This window comes from Delphinapterus leucas, chromosome 1, assembly GCF_059928025.1.
Source record: "Delphinapterus leucas isolate spDelLeu-1000000601 "Yukka" chromosome 1, BTC_Dleu_Yukka2, whole genome shotgun sequence".
Taxonomy (NCBI): Eukaryota; Metazoa; Chordata; class Mammalia; order Artiodactyla; family Monodontidae; genus Delphinapterus; species Delphinapterus leucas.
In genome coordinates this window covers 27,019,402-27,035,980 of record NC_143129.1, presented here as the reverse complement: position 1 = coordinate 27,035,980, position 16,579 = coordinate 27,019,402, and the positions used below count along the sequence as shown (strand labels likewise).

At 51.9% G+C, this 16,579-nt stretch overlaps 1 protein-coding gene across 3 annotated transcripts in view; it reads left to right on the top strand.

Moving 5' to 3' along the window:
* The window catches only part of SUSD4 (sushi domain containing 4), a 125,237-nt gene that overhangs the window by 104,255 nt on the left and 4,403 nt on the right, over window positions 1-16,579 (top strand). For all 3 annotated transcript variants that reach the window (XM_089907159.1, XM_022579291.3, XM_089907155.1), the window contains 2 exons: window positions 13,084-13,275; window positions 14,140-14,284. In XM_089907159.1, the coding sequence (XP_089763285.1) occupies window positions 13,084-13,275; window positions 14,140-14,284 (337 nt within the window). The remainder of the gene's footprint in view (window positions 1-13,083; window positions 13,276-14,139; window positions 14,285-16,579) is intronic.

Below are 16,579 nucleotides of genomic sequence, written 5' to 3'. Positions count from 1 at the left end.
AAGCTTCTCCTGGGGTCAGTGTTCTGAATTAGTCTGAATTCCAAACCTTCCATGGCAGAGAGATCTGAAGTCTTTCACGCCTTTTTTGCGGGCCAGGCTGGATTCGAGGGGACAAGGGCGTGGGGACCAATCCCTTTCAGCCACCGCGTTCATGGTTCTCACCAAAACGTATTTCTGCTTTGCCTTGTAGTCTCCTCATATTTTTGCAAAGCTCACAGGCGTGCAAGCAGAGGTCTTTATTTTGTGATGTTTAAATGTCAGGTCAGTGAAAGGAACGCACAATTAAGCAACTGCAAAGCTGCGGCCAGTGGTTTGAGCGAGTGGGTATGCCGAGAGGGTGACTTTGTCACGCTCAGAAAATAGATGGCTTGTACAAAAGGGAAAATCTTGCTGTTTTTCCTTAAACTCTAGAATATCTTCTCCATCCCTGCTCCAGGCAGGATTTATTTCCTTCTTTCCTCTCTGGAAAGTTAGATGACTTGTATTTCATGGTAATAAAACCTCTTGCAATCAGGTGCAACCCAGAAGGTAATAAATCCCTTCAGTCACTCCCTGCCTTTTACGGATCGAGAGTCACCAGGAAGTATTCGGCAGGGTGGTTTGGGGGTCATTCCTCCCCAGTTCCCACCCCCAGCCCCACTTTTCTTTTTCCTTCTTTCTTTTTTGTTTGGCCGAGCTGCTCGGCTTTCAGGATCTTAGTTCCCTGACCAGGGATTGAACCCACACCCTCAGCGGTGAAAGCACCAAGTCCTAACCACTGGACCGCCAGGGAATTCCTGCAACCCCACTTTTCTTCACAAGCAGTTACCAGAGTTCCTTTTTTTGCATTACGCGGGCCTCTCACTGCGTGGCCTCTCATGTTGCGGAGCACAGGCTCCGGACGCACAGGCCCAGCGGCCATGGCTCACAGGCCTAGCTGCTCCACGGCATGTGGGATCTTCCTGGACCAGGGCACGAACCCGCATCCCCTGTATCGGCAGGCAGACTCCCAACCACTGCACCACCAGGGAAGCCCCCAGAGTTCCCTTTTTGCCCTAAAGTGATTAGAAGTCTGGGATGATAGGCAGGTAAAATATTCACACCTGTCTGTGTCCATCTTGGTGTCTTGCATCATTCTTTTTTTTTTGTTAGAACCTATAACATAATATCTGTGTTCACAATCATTTTCTCTTTCTGTATAGGAGGATTTTTTGTTGTTTGGGGTTTTGTTTTTGCAAAAAGATGGTGCCCGACTCTAAATTGTGCCCAGATTTCTGTAAAGTCAAAGCGCTTAGCGGAGGTGGCCCTTCATCTGATCGTTCCTCTTCCTCCCAGTACCTGGGGCTCCTGCCGAAAAGTCTAGGACTTTGCTCACATGCTGGCCAGTTTGTTCTTCAATGGATGAGAACCTAATGCGTTTTCTAACGCCATCTCTTCCACTCATGGGAAGGGAGGTAACAGGTCCAGGTATTAAGGTGGTGGAAACAGCTGGAATTTTAAAGAAGCCAGTTACACTGGATTTCAGATTTAAAAACTAGTCCTTAGCTCAGGAGATCACAGGCAAACAACTGTGCCGACATCAATCTGTATTTTCATGCCATAAATGTCTTATTCCAAGGGAAATTTTTTTGAATTGGGAAGAAAAGTAAATTTATAGGAAGCTAGGAAGTTAAGAGTTCTAGAGACAACCATGACTAAAATTGCATGTAAGAGGACCCTTACTCTCCCATACTACTTGACCTTTTCAAAGATCCTGTGGTCCTTGGAGTTAACTGTGAGTGACTCTCTACTGTCCCCAAAGCACAAGGCTCCCCAATGTGGTTTCTGCCGTCACTACCCAAAGAGAAGAATGGTATCTCCCCAAGGAGCTCTTAAGGTTCCAGCCCTGGGATGCTGTCCTGCATTGCTTTTATTCCACTCCATCCACTAAAGCATAGCTCATGAAATAACCACTTTCATGTAAAACGATTCTTTTTTTTTACTTCACTTTGAGGAAACCTTGGTGTCTAGTTATTTCAGTGAGACATTCTGACATTAGCCGGGAAACCCTCCTGTTCTAGCCGGTTGCTTCCCTGTGGACCTGGCCCAAGCGCTTGGCCACTTCCTCCCAGGCCAAGGATAGACTCATGCTGTACTAGTTTCCCAGCACTGCTGGAACAAAGTACCACAGGCTGGTGACTTAAAATATAATTAATGTCTTCTCTCATGGTTCTGGGGGCTAGAAGTCCAAAATCCAAGTGTTGACAGGACCATGTTCCTTCGGAGACTCACCTTCCTTCTAGAGGTGGCCTTGGCATTCCTTGGCTTATAGCTACACCATTCCGGTCTCTGCCTCTGTCATCATGTGGTGTTTTCCCTATGAGTCTGTGTCTTCGCATGGTTATCTTCCTTATGTGTGTCTCTTCTCCTATTATAAGGATACCTATCATATTGGATCATTGGATCAAGGGCCCACCCTACTATAATATGACCTCATCTTAACTTTTACATCTGCAATACACCCAGTTTCCAAGTGAAGTCATATTCACAGGTAACCTGGGGTTAGGACTTCGACAGAACTTTTGGGGGAACACAACACAGCCCACACCACGTGCTCCCCTTGCCTTGGCTTGAGAAGAAGCAGATGCTTCTTGTGTCTTCCCAGGTTTAAAGGACCGTCTTCAAAGCTTCCCAAACCCCAGCTGGCCAGCATCCTTGGACTCCACCCACAGCCCTGTCCTAAGCTCACCTCTCCTCTGGCCCTGTCCACAGCATCCTGCTGATGCCCACAAGTGGAACAGGAATGTTCTGTGTCCATCAGGGTTCCCCCATCTTGCCTTTCTTCTCTCTCGAGAGGCTCCAAGGCTTTTCCAAACTCTAAGCCCACATCTTAGCAGATCAAGAAACCCATTCTGTCACATCTGGTCCCTGGGTGGCCTACACTCCCTTCTGCCTGTGCACACGTAAAACGCTACAGCAAGGCTCAGTGAGCGAGCATAGCTTCAGAGTAAGCTTCACTTAAGGTCAAATCCTAGGTCTTCTATTTATTTGACCTTGGACAAGTAACTTCACTTCCTTGAGCCTCGATTCCCTTCTCTGTATACATGAGGCCATAACAACATCTGCTCTGCAAAATTGTGGTTAGGATGAAGTGGAACCGTGTGTGGCGTGTATGCTGCTCTTATGGTAGGGACTTGTTCAAAGTTGTCATTGGCCTTTCTGCTTGCATTTTCTCTCATTGGCTCATAATATAGCTACTACATACATAATATAGTTACTAATAATAGTAGCTATGTGTTTATCGGGCATCTGTTTTTGTGTCAGACACTGTGCTTGATTTACAGCTATTATTTCTAATTTTTATAAAATCTCTGCAGTGTGGGTGTTGCTACTCTTTTGCAGGTGATGGAAACTAAAACTACCTCCGAAAGAGGTTAAATGAAGTGCCCAAGGTCACATAGCTCCAAAGTATTTGAGCCAAGATTTGAACCCAAGAAAATGCTCTTTGCACTATGTAAAGTTGCCTGTAGGCAACTTCCATTAATCCACTGATGTTATGTCTTCCTGGCTTTTCTCACACTCTCTCCTTTCCTGCTCCTTTAACTGACTTTTCCCCTTTTTCCTTTTTTCATTGTCCATGACTCCTAAGCCAGTAGTTTTCAAATACATTCAGATGTCAGAAAAGCATGGTACTTTTCACAGAATAGCGAGTTTTTTCTTTTCTTATTTTTTTTTTTGCAGAACATTAAGGAATACTGTGTAAGCCTTAGAAGCACTTTTGCTAGCAGAAAACATAGCTATGTGTTCTCTATGTACAGTATGGGACCATACACATAAGTGTACACATACACATACACTCATGCTGTCTCACTCAGCTGGGAATAAAGCATAACCACTTGCTTTCCATTATCATGAACTTAGTACTCAATTATTTATTCCCTCATTTGCTAGGATTTGCTAACAGATAAGATTGAGAAGGCACAACAAATTTAAGAAAACATTTATGGGAGAAAAATTTGAAGTTCGGAACCTCAATGCGTTATGTATTAATATCAGTGTAGTACCTTGGTTCAGTTTGTGTGGAAGGAACTTAAGAATTGCTGGAATACACCGGCAACATTTTATATTCAGCATGCTCTCATGGGGAAGGGTTTGCTGAGTGCAGGGAGAGGCAGGAGACACCTGCTCTAAATGCTCCCTTCCCTGTGGGCTTTCTGTGTTAACTTGGGGGACACACACCTTTTTCATCTTGAGCCCCCGATTTATCTCCCTTTCAAAAAATTAAGATGCCCCAAGTACCATCAGGCATTCCATCTGTGGGAATCCTATTTGAGAAGATGTTCACAGGCATCCGAACACTTTGACACCACAGATGTCTTGTGATTTATTTTCACATCGTGGTGAGTGAGGCTGTACCGGGCTTAGCCCCTGGTGCTTGAGTCACTACAAAGAAGGAAGGACACCTCATTGGTACCCAGAAACACGTGTCAGAGTAAATCACGGTTTTACACCTGCTCCCTCACCTGTGTGCTCTTCTGCGGCTTCACTGTGTCTCCAAAACTAGGCACACTTTGTATTTCTTATGTGAAGCCGTATTTTTTTTTTTTGCACTGAAGTTTCACAGTCGTCATCAGATGCATCGTGTGTTCCTTCAGGAACACCCTAATGTGGTGACTCCAAGACGGAAAGCAGATCAGACCCCCTCCCTCAGGGCTGCTGGGTAATACTGATCTTAACTTTGATCTGTCAGCACATCTCCAAGCAAGTCAACACCGTGCTCCATCAGGCCTGGGAATAAGCAAAGGCCCAGCCTTGTCATCATGCTTCCATGGGTGGACACATTTATTGGCCTTCCGTGTTGTTACAGCAAAACAAAAGTGGAAAATGTTATGTGCTGTACAATGTTTATTGATTTTCCCTGAGCCGAAAGCAAGGTTTTGGACGTAGCCTTGGAAACAGCTATGATTTGGGCATGGAGGGTGCCAGACAGCTTCCTGGCATCATCACCCAAACTTAGATCAGCCTGGGGACAGCCGGTGGGGGCAGCGGCAGTTTAATTATTAGAAGCTGGCAGAACTCCTGAAGGCAGAGTTTTGGCTGGTTCTGTATGTGTACAGAGCAGCGCCCATGCTCTTGGTTCCTGAGAGGTGCTCGGATATCACGCTGCTGGTATTGAGATGATGCCTTTGGACTTGAGACCCAGACTTGCTGGCTTTCCCACCACCTCCCTGTGCTCTCCCAGGCCAGCTGAGGGCCAGATTCTGGCATGAAGAGCGAGTTTTCTCTCCTTGTCACCGCTGAGCTCAGCTACAAAGCTTCATCGTGGTCTGGGGCGGCGCTTCTCAGACTGGACCGTGTGTGTGAGTCACCTGGGAATCTTACTAAAATGAAGTTCCTGATTCAGTAGGACTTGCATGTGGCTTGAGATTATGCGTTTCTAACAAGCTCCCGGCTGATCCCAAAGCTGCTGGTCCATGGACAGCAGTGAAGGGCCTCGTGGAAGGGAAAGACTCTGACCAGAAACCGTGGCAACTTAATTCTGACACTCGCTCCACTGGATGTTGTAAACCCTCCATCCCAGCAGGTGGAGAATGGAGGGAGATTCATCTCCCCAGCTCTCAAGTCTGACCACCTAGGAGAATCACCTGGGGAGCTTCAGAGACCTGGCCACACCCAGGACCCCACCCAAGACCAGGTAGGCAGAGCTCCCCAGGTGATGCTGATGTGCAGGGTTGAAGGACCACTGACTTAAATCACCAAGATGCTCCTCAGATGTTAAGATGTTAACATGGTAGGGAGGGTGGGTGCCTGTCCTGGTAGCAGTGAACTACAGGAAAGCGAGTGCTTTGCTGATCCACACTGTAGAGCATAGACCCACTCCTGGGAGGAGGTTCCCAAAAAGGTATAGTGGCTCAAACCAAACCGAAGTTTATTTTCACGTGTGGAATTAGTGAGTGTGGGTCAGCCAGTGCCTCCTCTCCACCCAGTCATTCAGGGGCCAGTGGAGCCTCTGCTGTTTTCAAGGTGCAGCTTCTAAGGTCCTCTTGGGAGGTTGTCTCATTCTAGAAGCTTGGAAGAATTCTGTGCATTGGGCCTGGAGGAGTATTTATCACTTCTGTTCACATTTCATTGACCAGAACTTAGAGGAACAAGGGACACTGGGCAATGCCGACAGCTCTGTGCCCAGAAAGAAGAGAGGAACGGGATTGTGGGAGCAGCCAACAGCCTCCAGCACCAGCCCTGTGGGGTGGATCTGGGCACACAGACTCAAGAGCCAGCTCCTTCCTACACGAGGACCACCCAGGGGGCTGCATGAAGCTTTGGAAGACTAAGAATGGAAACACGCAATCCAAATACCTGGGCTCATGGCTCAGAAGGATTAAAAAAATAATTAGAGGTGGTAATGTCTTACATTCTTCTGTCCCCCCCAGAATAATTTCTGTGAATGTTCACGAAGCACACAGACTATTTTTAGACCTTGTTTTCCTCTTCTGGACATAATGAAATATATAAATGGGTGAAGGACTGTGGTAAGTGATGTATAATTCTCAGCTCTAAGCTCCTTCTCTCTGAGCAATGCCCTCGCCTCATACTGCCTTCAGAGAGTGCGAACCTACAGATGGCAAGTCCCCCATGTTTCCATCACCCTGGCTTCGATCCACTCGTCCCTGGTTCCAGCTCTAGTTCCTCCCTCCGGCCTCCTGCTGCTCCTGTCAAAGGCCAGTCTGTCCACTGATGTGCATATAGGATCACAGCTCCTTTCACCTTCATAATGACCTTGCATTCCTTCTCCCACCCAGCATCACCAGCCTTGTCCTCCATGTTGGTCTGCTCCCGTAGAGGACATATAAACAAGGTCCAGGGCTCCTGGGGGGCGGGGGGTGGGCAGGATCCCCCGGGCCTCCAGCTGCCCCATTGGCTGCTTTCCTTTAGCAAACCTCTCTGAGTCTACATGTCCTACCCCGCCCACTCCTCAGCTCACACTGCCCCTCTTCCACCGGCCACTCACCACCCTTCTGAAATTGCTTGCCTCAAGGTCACCGGTGATTTCCAATCATTCTTAGCTTGCTGGGAACTACTGCCCCCTGCTCGGAACAGTTTCCTGTCTCAGCTTCCTTGGTCCATCCCAGTCTGCTCGGCCAGTCTCTTTCACTCTTGCAACTGATTTCTCAGCCTTTGGATGGGGACCCCTCCTCCTTTCTCTCTACCCTCTCTCCCTAGGTGAGTTCACCTGGTCTCATGGTTTTCAGTCTTATCTCTAGGCTTATGATGCCTGAGTTCTTTTTCTTTCTTTCTCTATTTTTTTTTTTTTTTTTTGCTGTACCGCGTGGCTTGCAGGACCTCAGTTCCCTGACCAGGGATTGAACCCGGGCTATGGCAGTGAAAGCCCAGAATCCTGACCGCCAGGCAACCGGGGAACTCCCCGATGCCTGAGTTCTTTACTGACCCCAGGCGCTTTCTCCTGCTGCCTGATGAATACTTGGATGACTGTCTCACTGGCAGCCCAGACTCTCACTACCTCTCCCTTCCCACCAAACAAACAAACAAACAAAAACCTGATGTGGTGAAATGGCATGACCATCTGCCTGGGTGCTAGTGGCAGAAATCTGGGGGTCATCCTTGGTTCTTCCCATGGCCCCCAAATTCCACCTCTCTCAGCAAATCCTATTGTAGAAACAGATAGTTCTAAATAGGTCCCATCACTCTTCTACTCACCATGTCACTGCCACTGTCCTGGTCCAAGCCACCGTCCTCTCTCACCTGGCTGTGGCAGCAGCCACCCGACAGCCTCCCCACCTCCATCCCTGCTTCCTAGCCTCCACAGAGCAGCTAGAGCTTCCTTGTGAAAACAGGTCTATACCGGCTCTTTACAGCGTCCCTGACACCATGGGTAAAATCTCAACTTCCGGCCACGGGGCCCATGGCGCTGCCTACACACTGTCCTGGCTGCCTCTGCACCCTCCCGTGTGCAGCCCCTCCCCTCTCTGGTCACACACGGCCACCACCCCCTCCTCCCTTCATGCCTCCAGCTTGCCCTCACGTGCGTCATCCCCTCTGCCCGGGATGTTCCTCCCCACATGTCCCTCGACCACCTGTCCTAGATCAGGGCCCTTGTCCTTGGCTGATCTGGCGTCTGGGGTATCCTCGGTTTCTCCGGCTTGGGGTGCACACAGCTGCTGTCCTCTGACCCGTCTCCATCACAGGGGGAGTGATGTGGTCTGGCCTTTTTAAAGCTTTTGCATCCCTGGTTCTTTAATCCCCTGCCAGGACCAACTTACATTTTGGATCTTCTTGTGCCTAAAAGAACATCCGGCTCCCTTTGGTCCCAGTCACCTTCCAGGCCTCTCGGGAGGTGGGGGCAGGTCGCCCAGGCCACCTCCTGTGTGTGAGAGTTGATGGTGTTTTTCAACAGAGAGAGGAAAGGCCTCACCCAGACACATCAATATTCATTTGTTTACTTATCTGTCTTTAGTAAGCCCCAGGAGGGTGGGATCAATGCATTATCTAGTTGCAGTGGTTGTCCAAAAACTATGTGTTAAGTAAATGAATTAAGAAATGAACAGGGCTTCCTTGGTGGCACAGTGGTTGGGAATCCGCCTGCCAATGCAGGGGACACAGGTTCGAGCCCTGGTCCGGGAAGATCCCACATGCTGTGGGGCAACTAAGCCCGTGTGCCACAACTACTGAGCCTGCGCTCTAGAGTCCGCAAGCCACAGCTACTGAAGCCCATGCGCCTAGAGCCCGTGCTCCACAACAAGAGAAGCCACTGCAATGAGAAGCCCGTGCACCACAACGAAGAGTAGCCCCCACTCACCACAACTAGAGAAAACCCATGTGCAGCAACGAAGACCCAACACAGCCATAAATAAATACATAATTTAAAAAAAAGAGTTATTAAAAAATAAAATAAGCTTCCCAAATTTATAGTTAACACTTTGATTGTCTGTTCCTTCCAAGTTTAAAGAACACTCCCGACCCTCTACCCCTACCAGGATGCACGGGTGAGGGGGGGGTTTCCTTGAGCAAAGCTGATGGCCGGCCAGGTGCAATCACTAGAAACACTGCAAAGTGCGAAGATAAATGTTTCCACTTAGGGGACAAATGCATCTCTATTAGCAACCGATTATGACAGTCTCAGAATCAAAGCCTCTACCGTGGGTGGTTTTTATCTGGCCTCTGAGAAAACCTGCCAGTGAGATGCTTCCAGATTCCCTCCAGGAACGTCTGGGGCCGGCCTGGTGCAACCCACGTATCCTGATTGTACAGCACGGGCACTCAGCAAGTTCAGGCACCAGTAAATACTAAGCGCTGTTATTTATTAAGTGCCTACTGCATTCCAGGCTTTTGTGTTCCGTACGTTACATACACTTTCTAATCCTCGCGACAACCCGAGGAGTTAGGAATTGTTGCCCTGACTACACGGACGGGGAAGCTAAACCCCCCAGAAGTTAAACAAGCTGCCTAACACCCTGCCCCCCAACTCAGCGGGGTATAGAGCTGGGATTTGAACATGAATTTGGGGCCCTCCATGCCCGTGCCAGGCTGCACACGCTGTACCACCCCACTCCCTTGTCAAATGCAGGGTCCGGTCAGCCCAGGCCTTCCTTAGCACATCAGGGACCACCTGCCTCAGGGTTAAGGCAATGATTTGAGCAGTCCTTTATCCTCCAAGTGAGGAAAAATGCTGCTGAAAACTGTCAGGTGGAAAAAATTGCACAACATGAGAGCTGTGAGTTGTTTTATTTGGGACCAGATGAAGACTATAGCCTGGGAGACAGGCTCTCAGATGGCTCTGAGGAACTGCTCCGAAGAGGTGGGAGGAGGACGGTACACATGTGATTTTGGTGACGGGGGATACATACAGTCAAGCTCACATCTTGGCAGAAGGCTGCAGCTCGTCACAAGGAGACGTCTCCATGAATGGTTTTAGTGCTTTTCTAGATATCAGAAGATGCAAGAAATTGGGCTCATGAAATCTTCTCCTGAAAATCTCTTAACTGTCTGAAGGCCTGTTCTGCCAGTTTTCCCCAGAGCACAGAGCGCCTCATTCCTGATCTCCACCCCGAACTCCTTTCACCGGGTGTTGAAGGTCAGCGACTCCAGTGGCTTAGTGACTTCATTCTTGTAGAACCAGGTGGAGAATGCCGATTTTTAGTCGGCATGACAAACTTGCATGTATATATTTACAGGGCTTCTTCCGACCTCTCATGACGTTCTCTGGGCCTTGAAAATGCTCTGGCGATTTTCTCACCCTGTGGGGACTCCCGGGGATTTGTCTGGAGGGCAGCTAGGAGGAGAGTCCTGCCGCTCTTGACCATGGAAAGGACCTACTCTCGCAGCAAAGGTCCAGCCTCCCGTGAGCTGCTGCAGTGCTGGGGGGCGCTCATGGGAGGTGCAGAGGAGGGGGGACCCCCTGTGGCCACATGAGCCCAGAAGCCCTGGAGGCCTCCAGAGTGGCAGATACTCCTGTCAGGTTGGCCGCACAGCGGACATCGAACCTCCCCTTCACTCTGGAAGGCAGGGCCTCCTTCAGCCCAGGAAGGTGGCTCTGAGAGCCCAGTGGCCTCCCTCACTGGGCAGGGAGCCGGACACTTCCTTCTCTGTGCCCTTCACAGAGAGGCCTTTGGGGAAGGAGGGGCCCTTGCTGCAAACCCCTGCTGGCATCTCAGGACAAGTTCAATGCTGCTGGTACCTTTTCTCTCTCCCTCCTTCTCGTCCTTCCCTTCCCTTCCCTCTCCTGCTGTCTTGATCACCTACTGGGGATGATCATGGAACACCCTGGAGGGAGTGGATTTGGCAGGAGCCCCAGTTTGTGGAACTAGAAATGCATTGGGTGACGGGACTCCGTGGCCCTGGGCAGCTCTGTGGAGGGCATGCATCTGCTGGGACGGGAGATGCCCTGGGCTAGTGGAAAGCCAGAGCTCCGGTCCCGACTCTACCAGTGTCTACCTGTGGGACCCGAGGCGCAGTCACCTGCCAGCCGCCATTCATAGAGAACGCTCTGGGCCCGTGGACCTCAGACCCAGTCCTGGCCCTTCCCCTGCACCACCACCCCCCGGTCCGCTAGCTCCCCGCTGGCTTTGTCCAGAGGGAGTGAGGGCAGGTGCCTCGCTGCCCCAGGGCATCTCCAGCAGTGCCTGAGTTTCCGCGGCCTCCATCTCCCACAGGATCACCTCCGTGGCTCCAACTTCCACGGGGGCCCGGCCACTAGGACACCTTCATCCCACCCGCCCAGAGGCAGTAGTGGCTTCCCCGCTGCTGCTCATCTCAGGGGCCTCATCATCCACGTAGGTTTTTCCATCACCTGCGGAAGCAGTTGCCTCATTACGACCCCTCTCTGTAGATGCCCGGTTCCTGGTTATCCCTGACCGCCCACTTACATCACGTCAGCTCGGAACTGAGGCCTGGCCAGCCTTCCCCAGAATACCCTCAGATGCTCCCATTTTACAGATGAGGCCACTGAAGCTTGGAGGTGAGAAGCGACTTGTTCAGGGTCATCTGGCTGGTAAGGAGCTGAGCCAGAACTCAGCCCGAGCTCCTACCCACTCCTCCAGCTGCTCCTGGAGACCTTGACCTCTCTCAATTTTATTTATTTATTTATTTTTGCGGTACGCGGGCCTCTCACTGCTGTGGCCTCTCCCGTTGCGGAGCACAGGCTCCGGACACGCAGGCTCAGCGGCCACGGCTCACGGGCCCAGCCGCTCCGCGGCACGCGGGATCCTCCTGAACCGGGGCACGAACCCGCGTCCCCTGCATCGGCAGGCGGACTCCCAACCACTGCGCCACCAGGGAAGCCCTACCTTGACCTCTCTGAGTTTCTGTTTCCCTGACTCTGAAAAGAGCCAGCAAGATCTGCCTCGTGGCATTGTTCGCAGAATGAGAGAGAGTGTCTGTAAAGAGCCTCTTGGCCCCAAGCCATGGGACACCCCCATCGGGTGGGCCCATCTTGCTGACCAGCCCCAGTGCCCAGGTTGCTGCCAGATGAGAGCTCCCGACATACATTCCAGCGGCCCGTGTGGGGCGGGCAGCTCCCTGCATATGTGGCTGCGTGGGGAGAGCTCTGAGGCCTGCCTGTGAGTCTCCACTGCCCAGGGCTTGGGTACCCCTGGGAAGAGGCTCAGAAGTTAACTCTCTCCCTTTTTTAGTCAAAGCTCGTAGCGGTTTCCATAGGTGTGGGTTTGAAGCTGGCCTCGGTAGTCTGGGCTTTGATTGTTTCTTGAGGAGTGTTTAAGGGCAGTTCTGAGGCCTCGTCCAGGAAAGAGGGCTGTTTGTGGGAATCAGTGAACAAGCACTAAACTCCACGAAAACCATCTTTCTGGACCCAGACAGAACCGTTCTTACCTGACAACCCAGAGTTCGGGTTCAAGAGAGGCAACTGAAAACAACTATTTCTTCCCCTAAAATCATAGAATATGAGGATCAGAGAAACCATAAAACATGATCAAGGGTAGAATAAACTTCCATTTTACAGAGGAGAAAATCAAGGCTTAAAGTTGGTTAAGTGACCTCTGTAAGGTGACGTAGCATATTGGTGACAAACCAGGCCCAGGCCCCGAGGCTCCTCCGTGCTGGCCAGGGGGCCTATGACTGGGAGGCTGTGGCCTGGGCCTGCACGGAGCCAGCATTGGCCAAACCCCAGGAGGGCATCTGAGGATCAGGTTAGGCACACCCAGGGATTTGGATGGTCCCAAATTTCTCCCATAGCCACAGGGACAGGCTCAGGAGAGCTGTTCCTTTCAGCGAAGATTTTGTCCATAAATATCTCAGTTGTATTTACTAGGTTGTCTGGCACATAATAGCATGCATTATTAATAGAGCAACTTAACACTGTCTAGTAAGTAGACATACTCTTTGCGGTGTAAAACAAACCTCTCTTTTACGATGTACTTTATAATGCCACGTGACAGCGGCAATGCTCAGAATCTTACTGCAGGCTTCCGTCTGACCTCACGTGAAGGGACAGACGAAAGCACTGTCTCGGGGACAGCTAAACATCACTGGTCTGATGATTCACGTATCAGTGCATCTCTGAGGGATGTGTTCTCCGAGCTCAATCTCGGTTTTGAGGGTCCAGACAGGATAAGCATGTGGTTCTGAAACTCTTATTCTCCCCCACTGCCCAAGTCTGTCCGCTACCTCCCATGGTGAGTCATGGAGATTTCATCTGCCACCCGCGGCCATGTGAGCGCTACAATCACGGAACCGTGGTGGAGTTTTACTGCGATCCCGGCTACAGCCTCACCAGTGATTACAAATACATCACCTGCCAGTACGGGGAGTGGTTTCCTTCCTATCAAGTCTACTGCATCAAGTCAGGTGAGCACGTCGAGGGCGTCCCTGGATGGTCCAGGTTCAAACTACTCACAGTGGCGGGTGGCTGTGTCCTGAGCCCCATCCCTCCTCCCACACACCCTCCCCCGTCACACGCGGTGTTAGGGACTGGATGTAGAAACTCATCTTTGTGGATACATGTGGCTGATACTTCCAAACCCTGTTCAGAGGGTCAGGAGTATTAACCCGCCCATGCCCATGTTACAATGCTGACCCTCTGAACGGGTCCCTAGACCCCTAGCATCCATGGAAGGACCTGGCCTCTGTGCACTCTGTCTTCTCCCAGCCTTGCCCCCTTCCACTGACAAGGGCACAGGCCCATGGGTGTGACCCAAGCGATGCATGACTCAGCCTTTCTCTTCCACTCCAAGATGCATATCAGAACACAGATGATATGATTATGGGTAAAGCCTGCACTCACTTCTAAAAACGTAAGCCACGTGCAAGTGCCAGTGCTTCCTACTTAATAACAAATTACTAGCAAACCGTCCTCACCCCTGGTCTCAGAGCACCCGTGTACTGACCACACGACAGAGACTTGGGCACCCGTGCACATCCGCCCACCATCTCCCGCCCACCCCGGTCCAGCCCGCTTGCCCCGGCTTTTCCAGGTGTGGCCACGGCCACCTGCCCCAAGCAGGGGTGATGGCTGCCCTGGATGCAGCAAAGGGGGGCAGGGAAAGCATTTGTTAACACAGCGCATCTGGGGGCCCACAAATGGTAACGTGAACCAGTGCGGGTGGAGTGCAGAGAAGTAGAGAAGGCACATCCCTCAGACGAACACACAGGAACCCCAGCGCCCGTCATGGCCTGGGAGCTTCACAGCTGCTTTGTCCTCTCTCACGGCAGAGCAAACGTGGCCCAGCACCCACGAGACCCTCCTGACCACGTGGAAGATCGTGGCGTTCACGGCGACCAGCGTGCTGCTACTGCTGTTGCTTGTCATCCTGGCCAGGATGTTCCAGACCAAGTTCAAGGCCCACTTTCCCCCCAGGTCAGTGCAGCCCATGGCTGCCCTGGGTCAGGCTCAGTGCAGCCACCTTGGGCAGCAAGGAGAAAGGATGGCCAGCCTTGATGAGTGCAGAGTTGAGCTTCTAAGGGGGAATAGGGGAGAAAGCAAAAACATTCGCCTGGGAGGTTTTGGGGTGTCTGGGGTCAGAACACCAAGCTGGAGACAGACTCATTTCCCTCTTTCTGCCCCCCCACCCGTAAGCCCCTATCTCCCTCCTTCCCGGGATAAACGTTCTCGAGGCAGGCATTGTAGGGGGTGCAGAGAAGGGGAGCACAGTCAGGGCTGCACACCCTGCACCTCCCACCCCCAGGGGTCCCCCCATTGCCCACTATGTGCCTGCAGCTCTAGAGTTACGTACCTTGGAGCTTCCAGGCCACAGGGAGGATAAATACACAGAAGTAATTAGGGACAAGGTCCAAGGTGCGTGACCCAACGGAGGTTCAAAACCGGTGTGCAAAACCGTGGCAAGTCTCAGGAAGGAGAAAAGGCTCTGGATGGGGAGCCAGGACAGGGCTGGTGAGCTTCTGCCTCCAAGTAGGGTCTGGGCTTTCGGAGTGGGACCTGTGGGCGGGCGGGGGCGGGGTGGGGGGCGGTCTCCATCCTCCTCGGCTGCACAGGTGAGCTTGGGTCAGCGTCTTCATCCTCCCTCTCGTCATCACCAGAGAGGAGCTTGTCAAAGTCCCTCAGAGACGGTCTGGTCCTCTCAGTGCCCAGGCCGGCCTGTGGCCCTGCCCCTCCGACGCTGGCCCCTTGCCCGGAACTGAGCGCACCAGCGCCCTTCGGAACCAAGAGCCACCCAGCACTGCTGCTGGCAGGTCACCGTTCCTGGAAGGAGAAGTCATTTAGAAAGCACAGGGATGGGCTTCCCTGGTGGCGCAGTGGCTGGGAATCCGCCTGCCGATTCATGGAACGCGGGTTCGAACCCCGGTCCGGGAGGATCCCGCATGCTGCGGAGTGACTAAACCCATGCGCCCTAGAGCCCGTGCTCTGCAACGGGAGGGGCCACCGCAATGAAGAGCCGGCGCGCCACAGCGGAGAGTAGCCCTGGCTCGCCACAACTAGAGAAAGCCCGCACGCAGCAGCGGAGACCCGACGCAGCCAAAAATAAATAAATAAATAAATTTATTTTAAAAAAAAAGAAAGCACAGGGATAAGTTTGTGAACGTGAGAAGGAAGTCAGGGCACCGAACATCATAGGATGCTAGCAGCCAGGGCTCCCAAGGGAATCAAGTATCTCCTTGGATTCCTGTGCCCATGTCAGAGTCTTCTCATTTGGGGACCTCATGCTTCAGAAAAGAGCATTTGTTTCTGACACAGGGACAAACTGGCCCCCAGGGTCGTGTGTACCACGCCCCTGGCAAAGAGCGTGTTGCTTAGTGGAGGAGGCGTCTCCCGGGGACTCACCACTTCCCACTCTGCCCTCCAGGAAACTCACTCGTGCCTCTCACACTCCCAGCCAGGCGCGGGGGGGTGGGAAGCAGGCGGGGCTGCTGGAGAAAGCACCATGCACCTTTTCCCCTCAACCTCCTGCCCCCAGGACGGCCTCATCCCACGTAGCAATGCCCCAACCTGGCGGCAGGAGCCCCCCCCAACCTGCAAGCGCCCCACTCTCCCAGCTGTGAAAGTGTGCTAGGTCGGGGGTGGGTGTGCGCCTGCATCCACGCCAGGCCCAGAGTGTGTGGACACCATCCTGGGGCCACAGCCAAGGTCCAGCTGAGGTGACAGAATCTTCTTTCCTCTCCAACCTGCCATCTGCTCTCTCTATCTTCCCCGTTATTATTTATGGGTCAAGGGACCATGTCCTATCATTGAGCAATTAGACTATCGAAAGAAGACCTAAGGGTTATAAGGAGAAAGCTGAACCACATGTTGTGATTTATAGTACACTGGAGTACTTGAACGTGGCCTGTAGAGCTATTTTTCTACATAGGCTTGGGAACAAAGTTTCCAGGATAGAGACTAAATATTAAGATGGTTTAAAAATGGTCCCTAGGGAATTCCCTGGCGGTCCAGTGGTTAGGACCTGGAGCTCCCACTGCCAGGTTCGATCCCTGGTTGGGGAACTAAGATCCTGCAAGCCGCGTGTGTGTCAGCATAAGGGAACCCCCGCTCTGGGCAGCACAGGCGGAGCTTAGGTTCAGAGCCCCCCAGCATACCCCGGCTGTGAGCCCACAGACCCGGAACAGGTAGTGAGATGGTGTTCAGAGTTCCTTTTTTTTCTTTTGTTGTTGTTCTTCTGTCTTGACTAAAAGTGAGTGATTTTTATACCGTAGCAGA